This window comes from Mustelus asterias, chromosome 2 (genome assembly GCF_964213995.1).
Source record: "Mustelus asterias chromosome 2, sMusAst1.hap1.1, whole genome shotgun sequence".
NCBI lineage: Eukaryota > Metazoa > Chordata > Chondrichthyes > Carcharhiniformes > Triakidae > Mustelus > Mustelus asterias.
In genome coordinates this window covers 18,191,108-18,212,913 of record NC_135802.1, presented here as the reverse complement: position 1 = coordinate 18,212,913, position 21,806 = coordinate 18,191,108, and the positions used below count along the sequence as shown (strand labels likewise).

Below are 21,806 nucleotides of genomic sequence, written 5' to 3'. Positions count from 1 at the left end.
AGCTTTGACAAGTGCCTATTTCCACTGAACCTCCAGGCAGTAAACACCTGGTCTCTAATTCAGGTCCGGTATTGACAGTGACTCAAATATAGTATCAATAGTTGTTAAACTGGCCCATTTAGATGAACAGATAACAGCGAGTGCTCCCGAGTGGATCACGAGATAAATCATTTAACTGTCTGGTATGATATTGAGCGCACAGTTCAGGAAGGTACTACGCTCAGCCATCAGCCTGTGCTGAGTTAGGCTGTTCCTAGGAGAGGAGGATTCAACATGTTTTCCTAACTTTAACGTTAATCTTTTGCGATTATTTTCTTTCCATTGGTTAGACAGATGCAACAATCTGTCAGTATTTGCCTTATCGTAACTTTTCACAGACTTGAAGGCCTCTATCAGTTGTCTGGGCTTGCCTTGTTCAGACCAAGTCTGCGCTTTTTTATCCAATCTTATCTATGAATCCATGCAGCGAGAGTGAAAAGTTTTGTTTCTACTGCTGCCCCTTGAGGCAACTCCAGAAGCATACTTTTCAATCTTACATAAGTCAGTTGCATGAGATTGTATTTTTTTTCCATTTTGCTCAAAGATATATGGCAGACGGTACAGCAGCTAATCTACTGACTGTACTTGCATTGTGCTGCTTCCAAATTAGTGCTGGTACACAACCAAACTCCAGATCAGGTTTTATTTTGGACTGAGCAGTTCAGAATGTGGAATTCAGCTTTTGCTGGTGATCTGAGGTCAGACTTTGTCAGGCGTTGGATCACCAGTTGACAGTGTGAATGAGATTCTGCAGCCAGTTCAAGCCATGGCATTGTTTTATTAAGGTGGAGACTCAAGTGAACCTGACGGTAGGTTTTATGGCTTTTATATTGCTTATTGCATGCAAGCTCATATTTCAGGAAATCACCAAGTACTTACAGTCCACAAATCAGATGCTATATCTATTTATCATTCAGATTGGGCTACCAGAGTGAAGCAAATAGCTAAACTGTGGAGGAAGGCAAGTTCTCAAGAGAGAGCCCCTTATGTGGTAAGCATTATTTTCTGGACATGATTTTGGCTGCCAAATGATTCTTGAGAAATTCTTGTGATTCTTAAGAAATTAAAACGCAATGACTTGTTTAAATGCATTATTTGATTAATAGTTATAACACATTGGGACCTCAACTTTTAAGTTTCTCAAGTCTGATGAGATTAATGCGAGCAAAGCCCTTTCTTTTACTGCAATAATTTTACTACGGCATATAATTGCAATTTTCAAGTGCTTGCAATGCAGATGGAGAGGTTAAGATGTAGACCGTGGACCGAAGCCAGTTTCCTGGTCTAGGTTTTGAGTTCAATAGTCACTATTTGGGAAACCCCTATATCAGTGGAATTATGTTTCAAAAATGTAGCTGAAGCAAAAACTGCACATTCCCAAGTCTGAAAATTGAGTGTCACCAAGAAATTTCCAAAATTGCAAAAACCACAAAATTCAGTGAACTTTCTTGTCACTAGCAATGATGGTCATATCACCATTATTGCTAAAGTTTGAACATGGGTAGTGTAATTGTATTACTGGGGACATTTGGGTCTTATGGTGCTCCATGGCATAAATCTGCTATTTTTCATATCTGTTGCTAAGGGAGAAATATACCATAGCAACCACAATACCAGGCAAAATTATTTAAACGTCAGATGGACTCTTGCACTCATTTAGCATCAGTTTCATCATGAAAGCTGACATCTTGGTGTTGTAGGTACATCTGACAAAAAGCTATGAGTGCTTCATCTCCCTTTTCCTTGGCCTTTGTAAGATCCTTGACAATAGGTGCTGGTGCATAAATTTAATGGGAAACAGTAGCATAGTGGTACTGTCATTGGACTAGTAATCCAGTCCATTTTACCTTGCCTGCAACACCCACGTTTCTTGACAGAGCCTGATACAACTGATATATCTCCCAGGAAGGATCATATTTTGCATGTGTCAGTGACATTGCTCACATCTATTTCATCAAAATAATCTTCTGAGGGCATGGGTTTACATCCCACCATGGCAACTCATGAAATTTAACTTAATTAAAAGCTAGTCTCAGTAATAGTGACCATAAAACAATCATTGATAGTCACAAAAACCCATCTGGTTCGCTAATCTCCTTTAGGGAAGGAAATCTGTCACCCTTACCTGATCTGTCTTACATGGCACTCCAGACCCATAATAATGTAGTTGACTCTTAACTATCCCCTGAAATGGCCAACCGAGCCACTCAGGCCAATTTGGGAAGAGCAGCAAATACTGACCTCGCCTGCAACACCGACATTTCTTGACAGAACTTGATATAAGCGATATGTTTCCAAGGAGGGATCATATTTTGCATGCGGCAATGACATTCCTCACATCTATTTCATCACACCCCCTTCTTGTTTTATCCATGTCAAGCTGAGGCCACCTTGACATTCTGTGACTTGCCAAACTTGGCAATTTCATGTGCATTTCATACTGTGACAATATCCATCTTTGTACAGCTCACTTCATCAACATCATGTGTGGCCCTTGGCTTATGGTAATCTCTCCATGTCTCAGTGCTCGCTCTTTGGGAGATTTCGCGATACAATCTCTTTCCCCAAATTCATTTTTCAACAATGTTCCACTTTGTTTTCAAGCATGTGTGTTCTGCTTTCACCATTATCTCTGGTACAAAATTCTATGTCATAACAGGCCTCTGCTTACTATTTTTTTTAAATAGTAAGGGAATCATTTTGTCTAGATGGGGAGAAATAACATGCAGTCAGGATTAAATTAATGGCCTTATGGTCATAGTTATAGCTGCACAGTGCAGAAAAAGCCCTTTGGCTCATTGAGTCTGCACCGACAATAACTGTCACTAAAGTCGTGCTAATTCCATTTTCCTGCACTTGTCCCATATCCTTGAATGTTATAGTGTTTCAAGTGCTCATCCAAATACTTTTTAAAGGTTGTAAGGTTTCCAACTTCCACTACCTGTCTCCTGGGGTGTGAACTTCTTGAAACAGAAAGTGCTTGTCTTTTTTTTAATCAGGTGACCTACTAACAAGCTTGCATTCTCAGATGTTAAGAGCTTTATCTTCTTGTGATTTTGTTACTGGGTAATATTTAAAGCAACATAGGAAATGCTAGTTTTTTGTGCCTTGGTAAGGTGGCACGGTGGCACAGTAGTTAGCAGTACAGCCTCACAGTGCCAGGGATCCGGCTTCAATTCCTGGCTTGGGTCACTGTCTGTGCAGAGTTTGCACATTCTCCCCATGTCTGCGTGGGTTTCCTCCGGGTGCTCTGGTTTCCACCCACAGCCCAGAAGACTTGCTGATTAGGTGCATTGGCCGTGCTAAATTCTCCCTCAGTGTACCCGAACAGGCGCCAGAGTGTGGCGACTGGGGATTTTCACAGTAACTTCATTGCAGTGTTAATGTAAGCCTACTTGTGACACTAACAAAATAAATAAAAGTTGATAAAATTCACCATACAAAAGAGTATAATTTTCACTTGCAAACTTAAAATTAATTGAAATACAATTTTCAGCAAAAAGCAAGAGACAATCGTGCAGCCCTCCGTATAAACAAGGTTCAAATGACCAGTGAGACTTTGAGAAGACAGCAGCAAGAATGCATCGATTCTGTGTCTCGCCCTGACATTGATTTGCCGTTTAAGGATCAAATGAAGCAAAAGGAATCAGAACATGAACAGGAATGGAAGCTTAGACAGGTAATCAGATTCATGTGTGTTACCATTGATAATTTTCATACAATATATCATTTTCCTAGTCATTGTGTACACTTTGTGACCTAAATATGCACAGAAAATCAATGCACATTGGGAACATTATTTTAGTTCAAAAAAACAACATTAACCAAATTTAGGCTGTCTGTGATGGCAGTAGTTAACTTGAGATTAATTTTTCAAATTTAATCTCAATTTCAAAGGCGGAAGGGCATGTTAGTGGGGAGGTGAAAAAGATCTATGAGACACTTGCCTTTATCAATTGAGGCACAGATTACAAAGGCAGGGCGGTCATGTTGGAGTTGTGAAGAACTTTGATAAGCCCACAGCTAGAGTACTGTGTGCAGTTCTGGTCGACATATTATAGGAAGGATGTGATTACACTGAAAGGGGTGCAGAGGTGATTCACCAGAATGTTGCCTGGGATGGAACATTTAAGCTTTGAAGAGAGGTTGGATAGACTTGAGTTGTTTTCATTAGAGCAGAAAAGACTGAGGGATGACCTGATCAAGGTATACAAAATTGAGTGACATGCACTGCGTGGATAAGGAGCAGCTGTTCCCCTTAGTCAGTCAGGAGGAGATATAGGTTAACGGTGAGGGGCAGGAGATTTAGGGGGATGTGAGGAAAAACCTTTTGATCCAGAGGAATGCGCTGCCTGGGAGGCTGATAGAGGTGAGTACCTTTAAGAAGTACCTAGATGAGTACTTGGCACGCCATTCCATTCAAAGTTATGAGCCAAGTGCTGGCAGATGGCATTAGGTGGGTGTTTCTCGCGTTTCGGTGCAGACTCAATGGGTGATGTGATTCTAATTCCTGAATTTGACCTTGCAGCCATTATTTTAAGTTTGATCTAGACTAGGGTGAAACACATTGGGCCATAACTTTCTCAGAGTGGCAGTCAGCATCGGATTGCCACTCCGTGCCCAATTAGTTCTGTGGAATCTTTTCCCTGTCTGTCTCTCCTGACTTTCCGACTCGGGCTGGGCAAGATCCAGGTAATGCAGCAGTCTTCAGAGCCCAGCATCAATGTGCAGGAGAGTCAAATTGAAGAAGGGCATGCCCTTTTTTTGCAGCACTAACTACCATAAACCAGGTAAGGTAATCAGCCAACAAGCCATTTAATTTGTAATCTTGAAAATGGATCCATGTTTTCCAAAGAAACTCCCAATTTTTAAAGAGAAAAATGTCCCACCTCCTCTGACCTTGTTAGACATTACACTATTCTCATGTTTTTACAGGGAAGAGAGGGGACAGCATGACAATAAATATGTTGGGAAGGGAATGTGAGATGAGCAGCATTTAAAATAAAACATTTACCCTTCCTCCCAAGAATCTGAAATGCTATATTTCATTGTAGGTTCTGTATCAGTTAAATTGTATGGGAAAGAAGGGATTTGAGAAGGAGAACCTGCTCTTCTACTCTGTTTAAAAAATTACTTTTCGTGTTATTTGTTAAATATGTAGTCTTACATTTCTGCAAATCAAATTTCATCTTTAGTGCATACTACCAAACCATCTGTGCTCTCCTGAAGTTCCTTGCCCACTTCACAGTTAGTTCAACTCCCTCATTTTGTGTTACTTTCCATATTGTGGCTTTATACCCTGTATACGATCATGTGTGTATGTGCATTCTCATAATAAATTTGACACATTGGGAGCACTGGTGTGATGTCTCATCATTATGAAACTGGTATTGTATCCTAAAGATTATGATAATGGACAAGCAGCAGAGGGGGGTCTGAGTTCAGATTCCACTATTGCAGGTTATGCAATTGAACTCAATATATCTGATAATTTATGAGACCGCTCTAGGACAGCCAAAGCTACTCGTTCATCATTTTTATAAAAACAACTGATTCGTGTTGACCCACCTTCAAGGCCATTGATCTTAGATTGGTCTCATCACCCAGTCCACCCCAATTAGTCTTCACATGCCAGGGTGGGGTTGGAGGCCCAACTCTCACCTGGTTTGCCCAGCCCATCGAGGGGTTTACCAGGATTTGGCCATCACAAGAAGCAGTGGCAACATGGGAAAACTTTTGCATGAAGCGAGAGCTCAGGATTCGGGATGCATTTCCTGAAAGAATGGTGGAGGCAGATTCAATTTCAGACATTTGGATAATTACCTGAAGCAGAAAGATTTGCAGGACTGTGGTGAAAAGACAGGTGAGTGGGACTAGGTGAATTGCTCTTGCAAAGTACTGGCACAAACACAACAGGCTGAATGGCCTCCTTCTGTGCTGTAATCCTTCTAGGATTTTATATTTCCTATGACCTTTGCAACTTAAAAATTGGTTTGTGACATAGGGCCAGGAGGGCAAGGTGTGGGGAGGAACTGGGGACAATTGGAATACATTTATATTGATGGACATATAGGCCGGAATTTTCTGACCATTCACACCCAGCCGCCGCTGCAAGCAAGGGCAGAGAATTTGGCGCTTGGCCAAATCTCCATCCACTGTAGTGGAAATGGAGAATCCTGCTGGCGTGAATGGCTGGAAAATTCCAGCTATGGAGTCTGTCATGTTTTTGTTAGCATGCTAATAAATAAAGTCAGAGAAATAATTATATTTATTTGATAATATTGAAGATGAGTATCTGAGGGTAGAATTATAACAATAGTGTGCATTTTGTAGCACCTTTAGCATAAAGAAACACCCAAAGTGCTTCACAGAGACTTGATTGAATAAAATTAATATTTTGCAAATGGTGGCGATAAAACTTTGTTGAAATGGATTTTGAGGAGGAGAGGTGGAAAGACTGAAGAGAAGTCATATTAATACATTGCCTTTCAGCAGAATCTATGGGCAGGATATTAGGTCTAAAATGGAACTTTTTTGATAAGACCTATCAAAAGAACTTTGTTATATGATCTATTTAGCATATAGATGTAAAAAGGCACCTGGGAAATTATTTATTGCATTTATGCACGTGTAGCATCTCAAGTTGCCAGGCTGTATAAACCTCCATGAAGTGTACCGGAGTTTACGCTGGATTGATTTCTTGATGTGCAGTTATTGACACTCGCGCTTTTTTAATTGTATTGGACAAAACAATATTTTGATTGCTACAGCGGTGGGAAAGTTTTTTAATCCAATGTTAAGGACTTTGCTTCAGTTTCCATTTTAACAATGTATAGTCAATTCAGGTTACATAAATCTGATCTTTTTACCTTTTGTCTCGTATCAAAACAGCAAATGCGTCAGAAGAGTAAACAGCAAGCCAAGATTGAAGCTACACAGAAATTAGAACAGGTGAAACATGAGCAGCAGCAACAGCAACAACAATTTGGGTCTCAGCAGTCGTCTGCAGGGGAGGATTCCAACAGTCCTAAAACATGTGAACAGGACAGTGGACACTTGTCTCCTCTACACTTGCCCAAAGAAGGGTTTACAAGGCCTCAGGTTCCTGGCACTTCTGTGCCGACATCGTCCGATGATGTTTTTCTAAGACCTCAAGCTCCTCCACCTACCCCAACCAGGATACCACTACAGGATCCATTCGCACAGCCCCAGACTTCACAACCACAGTCACCACAGTTTTCTCCAGCTGCTAATGTATCAAGACCATCATCTCCTTGGGATCCATATGCTAAAATGGTAGGAACACCAAGACCACCACCTGTTGTTAGAAGAAATTCAGTGTCTCCTTTAGATTCTTGTGCTGTTTCTCAAAGTGTAACGAGGCCATCCCCAGCTACTGAACAGATCGAGAGAAATAGGCCTTCATTAGCTGATGAGTCTTTTGGGGCACCATCACCAGTTGGCAATGATCCTTATGCAAAAGCACCCGATACGCCTAGACCCTCCATGACAATATCAACAGATCATTTTTCAAAACCAATAGGATTGCCAAGACCACCTATGAATCCTGATCCATCAGGGAATATGCCAGTAAATGCAAATGATCCCTTTACTAAACCTGCACTTAGGCCTGATATGTTTCCTAGACATCAGGTGCCACATAATCGAATGGGACCTCTTGATCTATATTCAAGATCTCAACCTGTACCTAGTCCAACAGGTGTTGAAAGTGGAAGTGGACCCTTGTTTAAGACACCAATGCCACCAATTCAGTCACCTCAAGATCCTTATGCATCTATGCCTTTAACCCCAAGACGTACTCCAGTTGATCCATATGAAAGAACTGTGTTGACCTCCAGACCTATGGATAACTTTCCACAAAGCCCAGTACAGTCTCAGTCCCAGGCAATCGAGCCTTATGCACAGCAACCACATACACCTCGCCCTGTGAATGAGCCATTTTCACACAGTCAGAGAATTTCCCGGCAGGCCCAGAATGACATGTTTGTTCAACAAGGGCCAATGTCAAGACGATCGCCTCAGGACCCTTATTCTCAGCCCCCTGGAACCCCTCGACCTACAGTTGATCCTTACTCACAGCCTCCTGGAACCCCTCGGCCTACAGTTGATCCTTACTCACAGCCTCCTGGAACCCCTCGGCCTACAGTTGATCCTTATTCACAGCCTCCTGGAACCCCTCGGCCTACAGTTGATCCTTACTCACAGCCTCCTGGAACCCCTCGACCTACAGTTGATCCTTATTCACAGCCTCCTGGAACCCCTCGGCCAACAGTTGATCCTTACTCACAGCCTCCTGGAACCCCTCGGCCTACAGTTGATCCTTACTCACAGCCTCCTGGAACCCCTCGACCTGCAGTTGATCCTTATTCACAGCCTCCTGGAACCCCTCGGCCTACAGTTGATCCTTACTCACAGCCTCCTGGAACCCCTCGGCCTACAGTTGATCCTTACTCACAGCCTCCTGGAACCCCTCGGCCTACAGTTGATCCTTATTCCCAGCCTCCTGGAACCCCTCGGCCTACAGTTGATCCTTATTCCCAGCCTCCTGGGACCCCTCGACCTGCAGTTGATCCTTATTCCCAGCCTCCTGGGACCCCTCGACCTGCAGTTGATCCTTATTCCCAGCCTCCTGGGACCCCTCGACCTGCAGTTGACCTTTATTCCCAGCCTCCAGGGACCCCTCGACCTGCAGTTGACCCTTATTCCCAGCCTCCTGGGACCCCTCGGCCTGCAGCAGATCAATATGCACAACAGCCACTTACTTCAAGACCATCTCCCCAACAAGGAGATCCATATTCCCAGCCGCCTGGCACACCAAGGCCTTTAACTGTAAATCGTTTTGTGCAACCACCAATTAATCAGCGATATTCAGATCCATATGCACATCCTCCTGTAACCCCAAGATCAGTTGTCTCTGATCCCTTTGCACAGCCTCCTCAGTCTCCACGCCCAGTTATTTCAGACCGGCAAACGTTGACGAGACCGGGTCTGTTGGCAAATCAGGATCTATTTGTGCAACCACCTCACAACAGAGTTCCAACTCTCAAAGATACATTTGTGCGACCAGCTGATGTGCGTTGTCGAGCTCCTCAGGGTTCCAGACAAGCTGGAATGTCAGATGATGCTTTTTCGCCCCATGCAGTGAGGCCAGCTGCAGACACATTTGGACACATGGTACACGACATGTATGATCAACCACCAAGGACCCCGAGACCTCAAACTAATGACGCATTTGCACCGGGGAGACTTAATCATGATATTAGTGACCAACAAGGACCTGCATCAGATGCCACAAATTTCAGCAGCTCCACAGGATCGCCCATGAGTTCACAAGTGCAGCAATTTCATACCCTACCTGCAGCACTAGACCAAGGCCAATCTGTGCTGACATCTGAAGCACAGAATAACATAAACACAGGTCATATGGACACGGAAGAAAAGCAAAGACAGGTAAATCTGATTGCATACTTTAAACAAGTTTTAATAATTTGTGGTTAATTGGTAAAGATTATACATTAGTCAAAGTGCAGCTATAAATACTTTCTCCATTCGGAATGCAGGCTGCAAATTAAAGTGGGAGAAAATCAGAGTAAGATTATTTTGCATCTTAATTTCACTTGAGGGTTGGACTTTTGAAGCCACCCTAGATTATCATGGAAAATACAATGGTGCGGGGCTAGGAAAGGTCATCATTATCTCTTAAAACATATTGCTACGTCATTTTTCTTTCAGAAATAACTATGTATTTTATATTCACACTCCTGCAAAGCCAGCTATTTTTGCAGAAAGCTTTACTAGAAACTGAGAATCCTTAATTATATAATTTTGTCTAATTCATAGCAGGAAGTCTGCTGCCAAAGCAATTCAGATCAGCACCTTATACAAGAACCATCTGAGGACAATGCCATTAAACAATGAGATTAATAATTAGGCAGGAAGTAAAATAATTCAACAATGGAATTGGTACTATAACCAGAGAATTCCTGTAATTTGGTCATCAATATTTCTTGATTCAGTGTAATACTAAGTATTTAGACCACTAGAGTTGATTAGGATACTAACATTTTAGGTTGATGACCTTCTGTCGGAACAGTTCTAATGAAAGGTCGTTAACCTGAAACATTGGTTCTGTAGCTTCCTCAGATCTCCATCAGATTGCCAATCTGAATGAATTTACCCGTGCTGAAATTGCACAGCCCCTGTCTCACTCAACCTTCGTCACTCAGGCTGGGTGAGACAGAAGCAGCAAAGCATCAGAGTGGAGTAATTGGGACGCAGAGAGGTAAGTCAGCAGTAAAACAACGGGAAAGGGTGGGGTCAGAGTGCAGTGGAGGGGGGGGGGAGGTCAGGTCAGTTTGAAATTGGGGGTGCAGTGTCAGGTCCCCTAGAGTGGGAGGTGTGGGGGGGCAGTGGTCGTATTTGCGCGGGTGCCCCATACAAGATTTCCCCTTCTAACTCTTTCAGGGTAAAATTGGCAGAACCATCCAAAGTTAGTGATTTAAATCACTTCTGTCACATGGTTCCCACCCCTTGTCCAGAGGAATCTGGCACTTCTGGGCAATTGCCGGGTGAATCTTTACATGGGAACTTCCTAAAGGGATTCCCCACTGAATTATTGGGGTACCCCCCAAATGTGATGATGGGGAACCAAGAAGTTACGGACCTCTGTTTCTCCTTCCACAGGTGCAACCAAACATGCTAAACATTCCCTGCATTTTCTGTTTTTATTTAAGATTTCCAAAATTTGTAGTATGTTAATTTTGCATTAGAAAAACGTGACTTGGCTGTCAATCTCAAGCAAAGCCAGAATTGATGGTTTTGATTGCATGTTGGTCAGTGACAGAACAGCTGTTGTGACTGTATTTAGTGTTCTGTATAAATCTGAAATGGCCTTCATAACACCAGTAGCAAAATGGGGAAGAATTCTTTCTCTGGATGAACAATTGGAATGTTGTACTCTGCTCAGGGAGTTAGGTGCAAAGTTAACCAGCACTTGGTTAAACCAAGATTATTGGAAGAATCTTTATAAATTGAGAGTTTCTCATATGCCTTAATATTCCAGTATGATTTCCCATTGTCTTCCCGTACTTGCCGAAACCACCAGGATCGTAGTTCTTAAATACATGTCCTTGTCTTTGGTTGTGCTGCTTTGATACCCTCCAATAAAGAGAAACTGAACACAAATTTAATGTTTGGGAAATGAAAATTGCACAATTCAAATCTGGATTAGGAATGGGTTTAGCTATTTGATTTTGAACATGATGGTAAATTAATTCATTGAGTTTTTCCATGAGCCATTTGTGTTCATTTCTAGTAAACTCTATAGGTTTGCACTTTAAAATGTTCAGCAATTGGAGAACAATCAAACATACATAAAGTAAGATCAATTAGTTGATGTATCCATAGTAAAACTGCATGTAAATGTGGATTCTTTTAATTTTTTTAGAGGCTGAGATTACGGGAACTGATTCTTCGACAGCAGCAGCAGAAGAATGCGGTCCGTCAAGAAAAAGGCCTGCAAGAGCAAGCAATGACATCTGCAGCAACACCACTTAGGCACTGGCCGCAGGAGGATTTAAAACGTCAAAATGAACTGTTTGGCAGACCACCTCCTCCTTACCCTGGTATCGTGAGACTCCCTCGTGTTTCTCCACCTGGCCAAAGATTTTCAGGCCTTTTCGCAAATGAACCCCGTGGTCGTTTTATAACCGATGGTCAATTTAGCAGACCGCAATTTTCTGGAGATGTTACAAGGATGGTCATGAGACCCCAAGGTCCAAGGTAAATTGTTTTCCATAAACGTTAAACCTTCAATCAAATGATCTTTATCTTTGGCATGTTAAATTTATCAAAAGACTTTGATTTGAAGATGGCAGCTGATGACTATAGACCAACTTTAAAAAGTGTTTGGAGTAAATGTGGACCTTTGAAAATGCCTTATTTGATTTGAACTGCTGCAAAGATTAGTCTTGACTCTACATGTTTTGTTGTCTCTTCACCTGATGTTCCATGTTATGAACATTGATACAGTTAGAAAAATGTCAAGCCACAGAGCAAATGCTTTTAGATAAGTGCCTATCCTTTTGTGTGTCACAATAGTGGCATTTTATTAGAAACTCTTCCTGTTCTGAGCATATGCACAGGGACAAACTGTAACTCACTCACTATCATTCTAGGCTCTTGGCCTAATTGATTTACTAAATACTTTTTTCTTCTAGGAACACGTTTGCAGGAAATGGGCAGCGACCGTTTGCAAATCAGGAACACTTCCTTGGACAACATCAGATGCAGGGCCATATCCCCACCCTTCCACAGCAACTAAGGAGATCACTGTCTGTGGACTTTAGCAGGTCTTTAAATATCCCACAGGTGAACAATGGAGTAATTATCCCTCAACATTACCCTCCTCGGGGTATGCAAATGCAGCAGCACAATATTTTGGGCCAACCATTCATAGAACTACGGCATAGGATACCAGAAAATAGGCCACGACCTCCTTTTGCATCAATGGTGCCTTCTACAAGTGGTTTAGATCTAGCTAGCCAGCAACAAAGACCTGGAGGGACTGTACCAGGGCAGGGTACTTTCTCTCCAAGTCAAGGACCAAAGCCATTGGACTCTCTGTCAAATCAACAGCAAGGCATACATAACCAAATGGAAAATTGTAACAATTTAGATCAACTTAATCAGCACCAGCAGATGCATATAAATCATCCAGCCATGCCCCTTTCCCGTTCTCTGAGTAATCCACCTGCCAGTGAGGCTTTTTCATCAACAGTCTCCTTGTCTGCTCGTGCATCCACACAAGGAGACAGCATTATAGAAAAACTTGATTCTGATGAGCCTTCAGTGAAAGATCTTGACGTTAAAGACCTTGATGGAGTGCGAGACCTAGAAGTTAAAGACTTGGATGATGAAGATTTGGAAAACTTAAATTTGGATCCAGTGGATGGGAAAGGTGATCCTGACTTAGATAACTTAGACAACCTAGAAACAAATGACCCACATCTGGATGATCTGTTAAAATCAGGGGAGTTTGACCTTATTGCTTATACCGACCCTGAGCTTGATCTGGGTGACAAAAAGGACATGTTTAATGAAGAATTGGAGCTTAATGATCCGATAGATGATAAATTGGATGAACAGAGCAAGACTGAAGAAGAAACAAAGTGTGGCCAGGTAGGCGAAGTAGACGAACCAACTGATCGCTGCCTTGAGAAAGAAGAAACTGCAAAACCAAGCGAAGGAATGATTGGAAGTAGTCCTAAAGATTCAAAGAACTCTGTAAAATCTGAATCTGGTACCAATGATGGTAGTCAGGATGCTCCTTATTGTGTGGGTACAGCTGAGACTGATACAAAAGATAGAATAACAGATAGTACACCCCCTTCTAACACTTGCATTGGCGGAGAACTGGAAATGGCAAAGAAAGAGGAAAGAGTCGACTGTAACCAAGAAACTAAAGGGGCTAGCCCAGGTTTCAGTGATTCTCAATCTTCCACCCAAGCATCTATTTCTATAGGAAGCAATTCATGCAATCTAACTGGTTCTACGCCGGTCCTTTCAAGTTTGTTAACTGAGAAGCCAACCAGTTCTGGACTCGCATCATTGGGTTCACCGACCCAGATTGTGCCATCACCTCAATCACATACGAATATTGGTATCCCCCAATCTCCTAATATGGCCATTTCCCCAGGGCAAATGCCCGAGAATGCAATAAATCAAAATTTGCAGATAGGCCAAAGGTTAAACCGTAGTTTTTCACAAGGCCCTTCAGCAAATCAGACCTTTTTCCAAGTGCAGCCACCTAACCAGAATTACACAGTAGGGCAACAACCAAATCAAAATGTGGTTATCACAAATCAACCAGGTCCCAGTAACCTGTCCAACACACAACAAATGATACTTCCTCAGACAATGGGTCTTCAGGCTCAGCGCGAGCGACCCCTTCTTTTGGAAGAGCAACCCCTCCTTTTACAGGACCTTTTGGAACAGGAAAGGCAGGAGCAGCAACAACAGCGACAAATGCAGGCTATGATACGTCATCGGTCCACTGATTCCTTCTTTCCTAATATTGGTATGTTGACCTTGACTCTTTTATTTGCAATGATCAAAACTGGAAATTAATGCCATGACCGATAGATTTAATATTGCATTAGTGCTTCAAAAGTATAAATAATGATCTGATACTTATTTTGCCGCTTTGTCTCAGTGTGAGGGAGCAAAACTTTGCTTATCAAATTATCAGATATTTATGTTAGGTGAGCATCATTTTCCCACTGGTTTCCTTTGTGCATGATTTTGCGGAGGCAGGCGGGAGTCTCGCATGGTGGTCTGCCTCCCTGGGGCTGGGATCCAGGATGTCGCTGGGCGAGTCCCAGAAATCCTGAGGTGGGAGGGAGAGGAGCCGGAGGTAGCGGTACATATTGGTACCGCTGATGTGGGTAGGAAGGGGGAAGGGGTCATGAAAACAGAGTATAGGGAATTAGGGAGACAGCTGAGAAGGAGGAAAGCAAAGGTAGTAATCTCAGGATTGCTGCCTGTGTCACGGGAAGGTGAGGACAGGAATGAAGTGAGGTGGAGGATGAATGTGTGGCTGAGGGACTGGTGCAGGGGGCAGGGATTCAGGTTCCTGGACCATTGGGACCTCTTTAGGGGCAGGTGTGACCTGTACACAAAAAACGGGTGGCACTTGAATCCCAGGGGGACCAATATCCTGGCAGGAAGGTTGGCTAAGGCTACTGGGGAGAGTTTAAACTAGATAGGTTGGGGGGAGGGGATCAAAATGAGGTGACTGAGAGTGAGGAAGGTAGCTCGCAAACAGAGAAGGGTTATAGATGGTGCAAGAGGGCAGATGGACAGGGAATAGAGAAGGGGAGAGATCAGACCAAAGGATTGAGATGTGTCTACTTTAATGCCAGGAGTATAGTGAATAAAGGGGATGAGCTCAGAGCATGGATCGATGCCTGAAAGTGTGATGTGGTGGTCATTACGGAGACTTGGATGTCTCAGGGACAGGACTGGATACTCCAGGTGCCGGGATTCAGATGTTTCAGGAAGGACAGGGAGGGAGGCAAGAGAGGGGGTGGAGTGGCACTGCTGATCAGGGATAGTGTCACAGCTGTAGAGAAGGTGTATGCTGTGGAGGGATTGTCCACCGAGTCTCTGTGGGTGGAAGTTCAGAGTGGGAAGGGGCCGGTCACTTTGCTGGGAGTTTTCTATAGGCCGCCCAATAGTAACAGGGAGGTGGAGGAGCAGATAGGGAAACAGATCCTGGAGAGATGCAGTAATAGCAGAGTTGTTGTGATGGGAGACTTTAATTTCCCAAACATAGATTGGAATATCCCTAGGGTAAGGGGATTGGATGGGGAAGAGTTCATTAGGTGTGTTCAGGAGGGTTTCCTGACACAGCATGTGGACAAGCCTACAAGAGGAGAGGCTGTACTTGATCTGATACTGACCAATGAACCTGGACAGGTGTCAGATCTCTCAGTGGGAGAGCATCTTGGGGATAGCGATCAAAACTCTATCTCCTTTAGGCTTGCATTGGAAAAAGAGAGGGTCAGGCAAGCGAGGAAAGTGTTTATATGGAGTAAGGGGAAATATAAAGACATTAGACAGCAAATTAGAGGAGTAATTTGGAAGGAGGTATTCTCGGGGAAATGTACTGAAGAGAGGTGGCAGTTTTTCAAGGAATGTCTGTCTAGAGTTCTACAGGGCAACGTTCCGAGCAGACAGGGAGATGTTTGTCGGTTAAAGGAACCGTGGTGCACGAAAGCTGTGCGGGACCTCGTCGAGAAGAAAAGGAAAGCGTACAAAAGGCTCAGAGAGCTTGGCGAAGATAGGGATTTAGAAGAGTATACGGCTTGGAGGAAGGGACTAAAGAAGGAAATTAGGAGAGCCAGAAGGGGTCACGAGAAGGCCCTGGCAGGTAGGATTAAGGAGAACCCTAAGGCGTTCTATAAATATGTGAAGAGTAAAAGGATGAGACGTGACGGAATAGGGCCTATAAAAGGTGAAGGCGGGAAAGTCTGTACGGAACCAGTAGAAATGGCAGAGGTGCTCAATGAGTATTTTGCCTCGGTTTTCACAGAGGAGAAGGACCTGGGTGGATGTACTGCGGGTGTGCGGTGGACTGAAAGGATTGAGTATGTGGACTTTAAGAAAGAGGTTGTGCTGGAAGCTTTGAATGGCATCAAGATAAATAAGTCGCCGGGTCTGGATGGGATGTACCCCAGGTTACTGTGGGAGGCGAGGGAAGAGATTGCAGAGCCTCTGGCGATGATCTTTGCGTCGTCGATGGAGACGGGAGAGGTGCCGGAGGATTGCGGATGTGGTTCCTATTTTCAAGAAGGGGAATAGGGATAGCCCAGGTAATTACCGACCGGTGAGTCTAACCTCAGTGGTCGGTAAACTGATGGAGAAGATCCTGAGGGACAGGATATATGAGCATTTAGAGAGGTTTAGTATGCTCAAGAATACTCAGCATGGCTTTGTCAAAGGCAGATCGTGCTTTACGAGCCTGGTGGAGTTCTTCGAAAATGTGACTAAACACATTGACGAAGGGAAGGCGGTAGATGTGGTTTATATGGATTTTAGCAAGACGTTCGATAAGGTCCCCCATGCAAGGCTTCTAGAAAAAGTGAGAGGGCATGGGATCCAAGGGGCTGCTGCCAGGTGGATCCAGAACTTGCTTGCCCAAAGGAGGCAGAGAGTGGGTATAGATGGGTCTTTTTCTAAATGGAGGTCGGTCACCAGTGGTGTGCCCCAGGGATCTGTTCTGGGACCCTTGCTGTTTGTCATTTTCATAAATGACCTGGATGAGGAAGCGGAGGGATGGGTTGGGAAGTTTACCGACGACACAAAGGTTGGTGGGGTTGTGGATAGTCTGGAGGGATGTCAGAAGTTACAGAGGGACATTGATAGGATGCAAGACTGGGCAGAGAAGTGGCAGATGGACTTCAACCCAGATAAATGCGTCGTGGTCCATTTTGGTAGGTCAAATGGGATGAAGGAGTACAATATAACGGGAAAGACTCTTAGTACTGTAGAGGATCAGAAGGACCTTGGGGTCCGGGTCCATAGGGCTCTGAAATTGGCCCTGCAGGTGGAGGAGGTGGTTAAGAAGGCGTATGGTGTGCTGGCCTGTATCAATCGAGGGATTGAGTTTAGGAGTCCGGGGATAATGATGCAGCTATATAAGACCCTCGTCAGACCCCACTTGGAGTACTGTGCTCAGTTCTGGTCGCCTCACTATAGGAAGGATGTGGAAAAGATTGAAAGGGTGCAGAGGAGGTTTACAAGGATGTTGCCTGGATTGAGTGGCATGCCTTATGAGGATAGGCTGAGGGAGCTCGGTCTTTTCTCCTTGGAGAGACGAAGGATGAGAGGAGACCTAATAGAGGTGTATAAGATGTTGAGAGGCATAGATCGGGTGGACTCTCAGAGGCTTTTTCCCAGGGTGGAAATGCCTGCTATGAGAGGACACAGGTTTAAGGTGCTGGGGGGTAGGTACAGGGGAGATGTTAGGGGTAAGTTTTTCACAGAGGGTGGTGGGCGAGTGGAATTGGCTGCCGTCAGTGGTGGTGGAGGTGAACTCAATAGGGTCTTTTAAGAGACTCCTGGATGAGTACATGGAGCGTAATAGGATGGAGGGTTATAGGTAGGTCTAGAAGGTAGGGACGTGTTCGGCACAACTTGTGGGCCGAAGGGCCTGTTTGTGCTGTAGTTTTTCTATGTTTCTATGATGTGGAGATGCCGGCATTGGACTGCGGTGAACACAGTCAGAGTTTTAACAACACCAGGTTAAAGTCCAACAGGTTTATTTGGTAGCAAATACCATAAGCTTTCGGAGCGCGGCTCCTTCGTCAGATGGAGTGGTACATTTCCACTCCATCTGACGAAGGAGCAGCGCTCCGAAAGCTTATGGTATTTGCTACCAAATAAACCCGTTGGACTTTAACCTGGTGTTGTTAAAACTCTTTCTTTGTGCATGCAGTTAAGTTGCTTTCATGTTTTCTTGTTACATTGTCACTTATAAATATAGCAAAATTTTTGATCAAGATTGTGGTGAAAATCCAAAGAGACTAAAAGTCGTGAATCGGTGCAGAAAATAATCAGAAGGGCCAATAGAATGCTGGCCTTTATACCTAGAGGAACAAAAGACAGTAGAAGTCATGCTTGGACTGTAAAAATCTTTGATTAGATCACACCTAGAGTACCGTCAGTGGTTCTGGTCAACACTTCAGGATGGATACATTTGCTTTGGAAGGGGTGCAACCTAGATTTACTAAAATGATACCTGGACTTCAAGGGTTAAATTTTCAACTTTAAGGGTTTTTTAAATAGCCACATTATCCTGCGACATTACATTTTGTGATCTGTACACCTGTACCCCCAGTTCCTGCTGTTGCTCTTCCTATTTTATTTCCAATGTTTTTGAGAGTTTAATTTTCAGTAATTGTTTTAACATGCTGGGATTGATGGTGAGTGAACGCACATAGCCCCGTGCTTGCTCTGCAAGCATTTGTACTGAATCAGATCCAATGGTGCTACAAGAAGGAGAGTAAGTTGATATGGTAGCAAAATGCAAGATCCACATAAGTTTTAGGTTTGCAATGCCATTAGATCTACACAATGAGGTTTTCACTTTAAACAATGGCTTTGTATTGTGAGATCTACCTTCCAGCATTTGATGATGCTCATGTGAGGTAGATGTCCCTTAACACTGCAGATACTGGAATTGAAGACCAGCTTTGCCGTGTGTAGCTGAATGCTAACCACTTAGCAATCAAAAATAATTTTTTAAAATTCATTCATGGGACATGAGTGTCGCTGACATTTATTGCTCATCCCTAGTTGCCCTTGGAGGGCAGTCAACCACATTGCTGTGGCTCTGGAGTCACATGTAGGCCAGACCAGGTAAGGACGGCAGATTTCCTTCCCTAAAGGACATTAGTGAACCAGATGGGTTTTTCCGAAATTGACAACAGTTTCATGGTCAACAGTAGATTCTTAATTCCAGATTATTTTTTATTGAATTCAAATTCCACCATCTGCCGTGGCGGGATTTGAACCTGGGTTCCCAGAACATTAGCTGAGTTTCTGGATTAATAGTCTAATGATAATACCACTAGGCCATCGCCTCCCCATGTATGATCAGTATTGAAGTGTATCACTACCCTGCATATCATGTTGGAATCACATTCCATTTTGGAAGCAGAGGGAATTTATGATCAGGCGCAAATGCACCAAATACAAATACTGCTTCTGGACCAGCCCCTAAGTCAGGATAGCATTTTTACTAATTATTCTTTCTGGATCCAATAGACAAGAGCCCTTCTGGAATAAACTGAGAATTGCTGTTACTCTATGTACTTGTACTAATATAAAGACCTTTCAGTTGAATTATGCTGATTTCTCTTGCATTCTTTTCCAGATTTTGATGCCATTACTGATCCGATAATGAAAGCAAAAATGGTGGCATTGAAGGGAATCAACAGGGTTATGGCCCAGAGTAACTTGGGTATGCCACCGATAGTAATGAACAGGTAAAGATTTCATGTATTGAAAAACATTTTCTTTTTTAGGAGTTCTTAGTTCAACCGTTTTACCATCAACAAGAAAATTTGATTAATTCAGAGAAAATGTTTAGAAACTATACTTAAAAATGATGCAATGCAAGCTAAATTTCCCCCTTCCCCAGCATCACTAACTCTATCTTCGTAGTTCGGTTTTGTAAGATATTCTGTAACTCATTCCCATTTCTTCTTGCAGATGTGTTTTTGTGATGCCAGTGGCTGCTCTTACCTTTAATTCCCAATACAGTTACTACTTTTTACATTGGCATAAAATAAACCATTTTACACTTAAAGCTTATTAGTCACAAGTAGGCTTACATTAACACTGCAATGAAGTTATTGTGAAAGTCACCTAGTTGCCAGACTGACAGAGAATTTAGCACGGCCAATGCACCTAAGTAGCAGGTCCTTCGGACTGTGGGAGGAAATCGGAGCACCCGGAGGAAACCCACGTGCAGACTCCACACAGACAGTGACCCAAGCCAGGAATCGAACCCAGGTCCCTGGCACTGTAAGGCAGCAGTGCTAATCACTGTGCCCCCCTCCCCCCGCTTCCTCCTGAATATAACCCTCTTCCCCCAATACCATCTGTCAGCCATAATTATACATTTACTAAAGTATTCCCTCCTCCCTCAAAGCTTAATGTAAATGAATCCCTAGTTAGTGTTAGCTTTGTTTCATGCCAGCAGCCTATTTCTCCATCTAATTATGTGCAGACCATTCTTCCTATGTGAATTTTTTTCTGCCTAATAACTGCTGTCTACCAGTAAGATTCTTTGATTTGTCTCTTGCTGCATAACAAGCACTCACAAGTTAAAATAGTTAAATTTCCCCTGTAAAAAAAAAATTCCTAAATATCCTCAAGGCTAGTTCCATTCTGCACATCTCATTTAACTAACCAATCATTCATTTTTTTCTTGACAATGAAAATAACCGTAATAGCATTGTACCATGTACCGTAAACCTCCCGTCAATTTATATATTCTACAGGAAGACTACAAGTTGAGTAAGTTATCTGATTGCACACTCCCATCAGTGTGAAGTGTGCAAGAATAGTCCATTAACTTTGTTTCCCCTCTTCCAAAATGTTTACCATGCATTGCATGTCTTGTAACATGAAAAGTTGTGCAAAGGTCTGTCTTCCAAGCTTTGATGTATGTAATTATATTATCAAGTCCTACTTAAAAAACTTCAACCCAGTGTCATTGATATTGCTCAATGCCTGTTCTCTGTGTTGAGGTAAAAACAATGGCCGAAACTCTACCACCTCGCTCGCCATGGAATTGGAGCGGACGAGGGTCCGACAACGGAAATCTCCATTGACCTGGGGCGGGAATTTCCAGTCTCGCCTGAGCGAGTCCGTAAAATCCCACCCAATAGCTGCAAATCCCCCCCTCCCGCCCCATTGGCTGCTGTCGGTGGGTTCTTCCGTTGTTCTCACGGGGTCACCATCGACGGGACCAGCTATAAAATTTGTCTCGTCATTGCCATCTGTTGGCTATGCAAATCTTCTTGGCTGTGGTTCTTCCAGTTTCTTCCTTTGCTGTCAAGGGTGATTGTCGTACAGTTTCTAAATTATGATTTCTGAAATCATGCTGCTGTTATTATAACGTGGAAAACTTAACATATCAAGTTTCCATAGGAAGTATTGAGTAGGAGCCCAAAGGTTTAACAGAGTGAGGGATGGAACATTGGAAGGGAAATTGCCCCAGGGTAGCACTTGTACATCACCACCTACCTCTTTATAGGATAGGATAACTACAGATTTGGGAGTAGGTCCTCCTTTTTATGAGTGCAACACATTTGATACAAGGCAACATAGTTACAAGTCATAAATAATTCAACATTTTTTTCTGGCACACTTGAGGATTGGAACCATAATGCATAATTTGAGACACTTTGTATTATTTGTGAATCAGGGGAAGTGCCCATTTATTTATGATTGGAATTATATTTTTGTTCTTGTAAAAACTCCATTTTTTCTGTTCCACACAACTGTCTATTTTATGGATCATAAAATATAAGCTCAATCCATCCCAATTTAGGCAAAAAATTGAGGAAATTCCTCTCTGACTAATCTAAGTAAATTTATTTCTTTATTAGTCACAAGTAGGCTTACGTTAACACTGCAGTGAAGTTACTGTGAAAATCCCCTAGGCACCACAC

At 43.1% G+C, this 21,806-nt stretch overlaps 1 protein-coding gene across 12 annotated transcripts in view; it reads left to right on the top strand.

Annotated features, from left to right (window-relative positions):
* kmt2ca (lysine (K)-specific methyltransferase 2Ca) overlaps positions 1-21,806 on the top strand; it is a 351,109-nt gene that overhangs the window by 266,313 nt on the left and 62,990 nt on the right. For 11 of the 12 annotated variants that reach the window (XR_013499876.1, XM_078232154.1, XM_078232144.1 and 8 more), the window contains 6 exons: positions 957-1,030; positions 3,536-3,718; positions 6,931-9,510; positions 11,507-11,841; positions 12,279-14,137; positions 19,499-19,610. Coding sequence is in view for 11 of the 12 variants with exons in the window: in XM_078232154.1 (XP_078088280.1) it covers positions 957-1,030; positions 3,536-3,718; positions 6,931-9,510; positions 11,507-11,841; positions 12,279-14,137; positions 19,499-19,610 (5,143 nt within the window). In the remaining variant the exon portion in view is untranslated. The remainder of the gene's footprint in view (positions 1-956; positions 1,031-3,535; positions 3,719-6,930; positions 9,511-11,506; positions 11,842-12,278; positions 14,138-19,498; positions 19,611-21,806) is intronic. The other variant, XM_078232161.1, reaches the window with a different exon arrangement.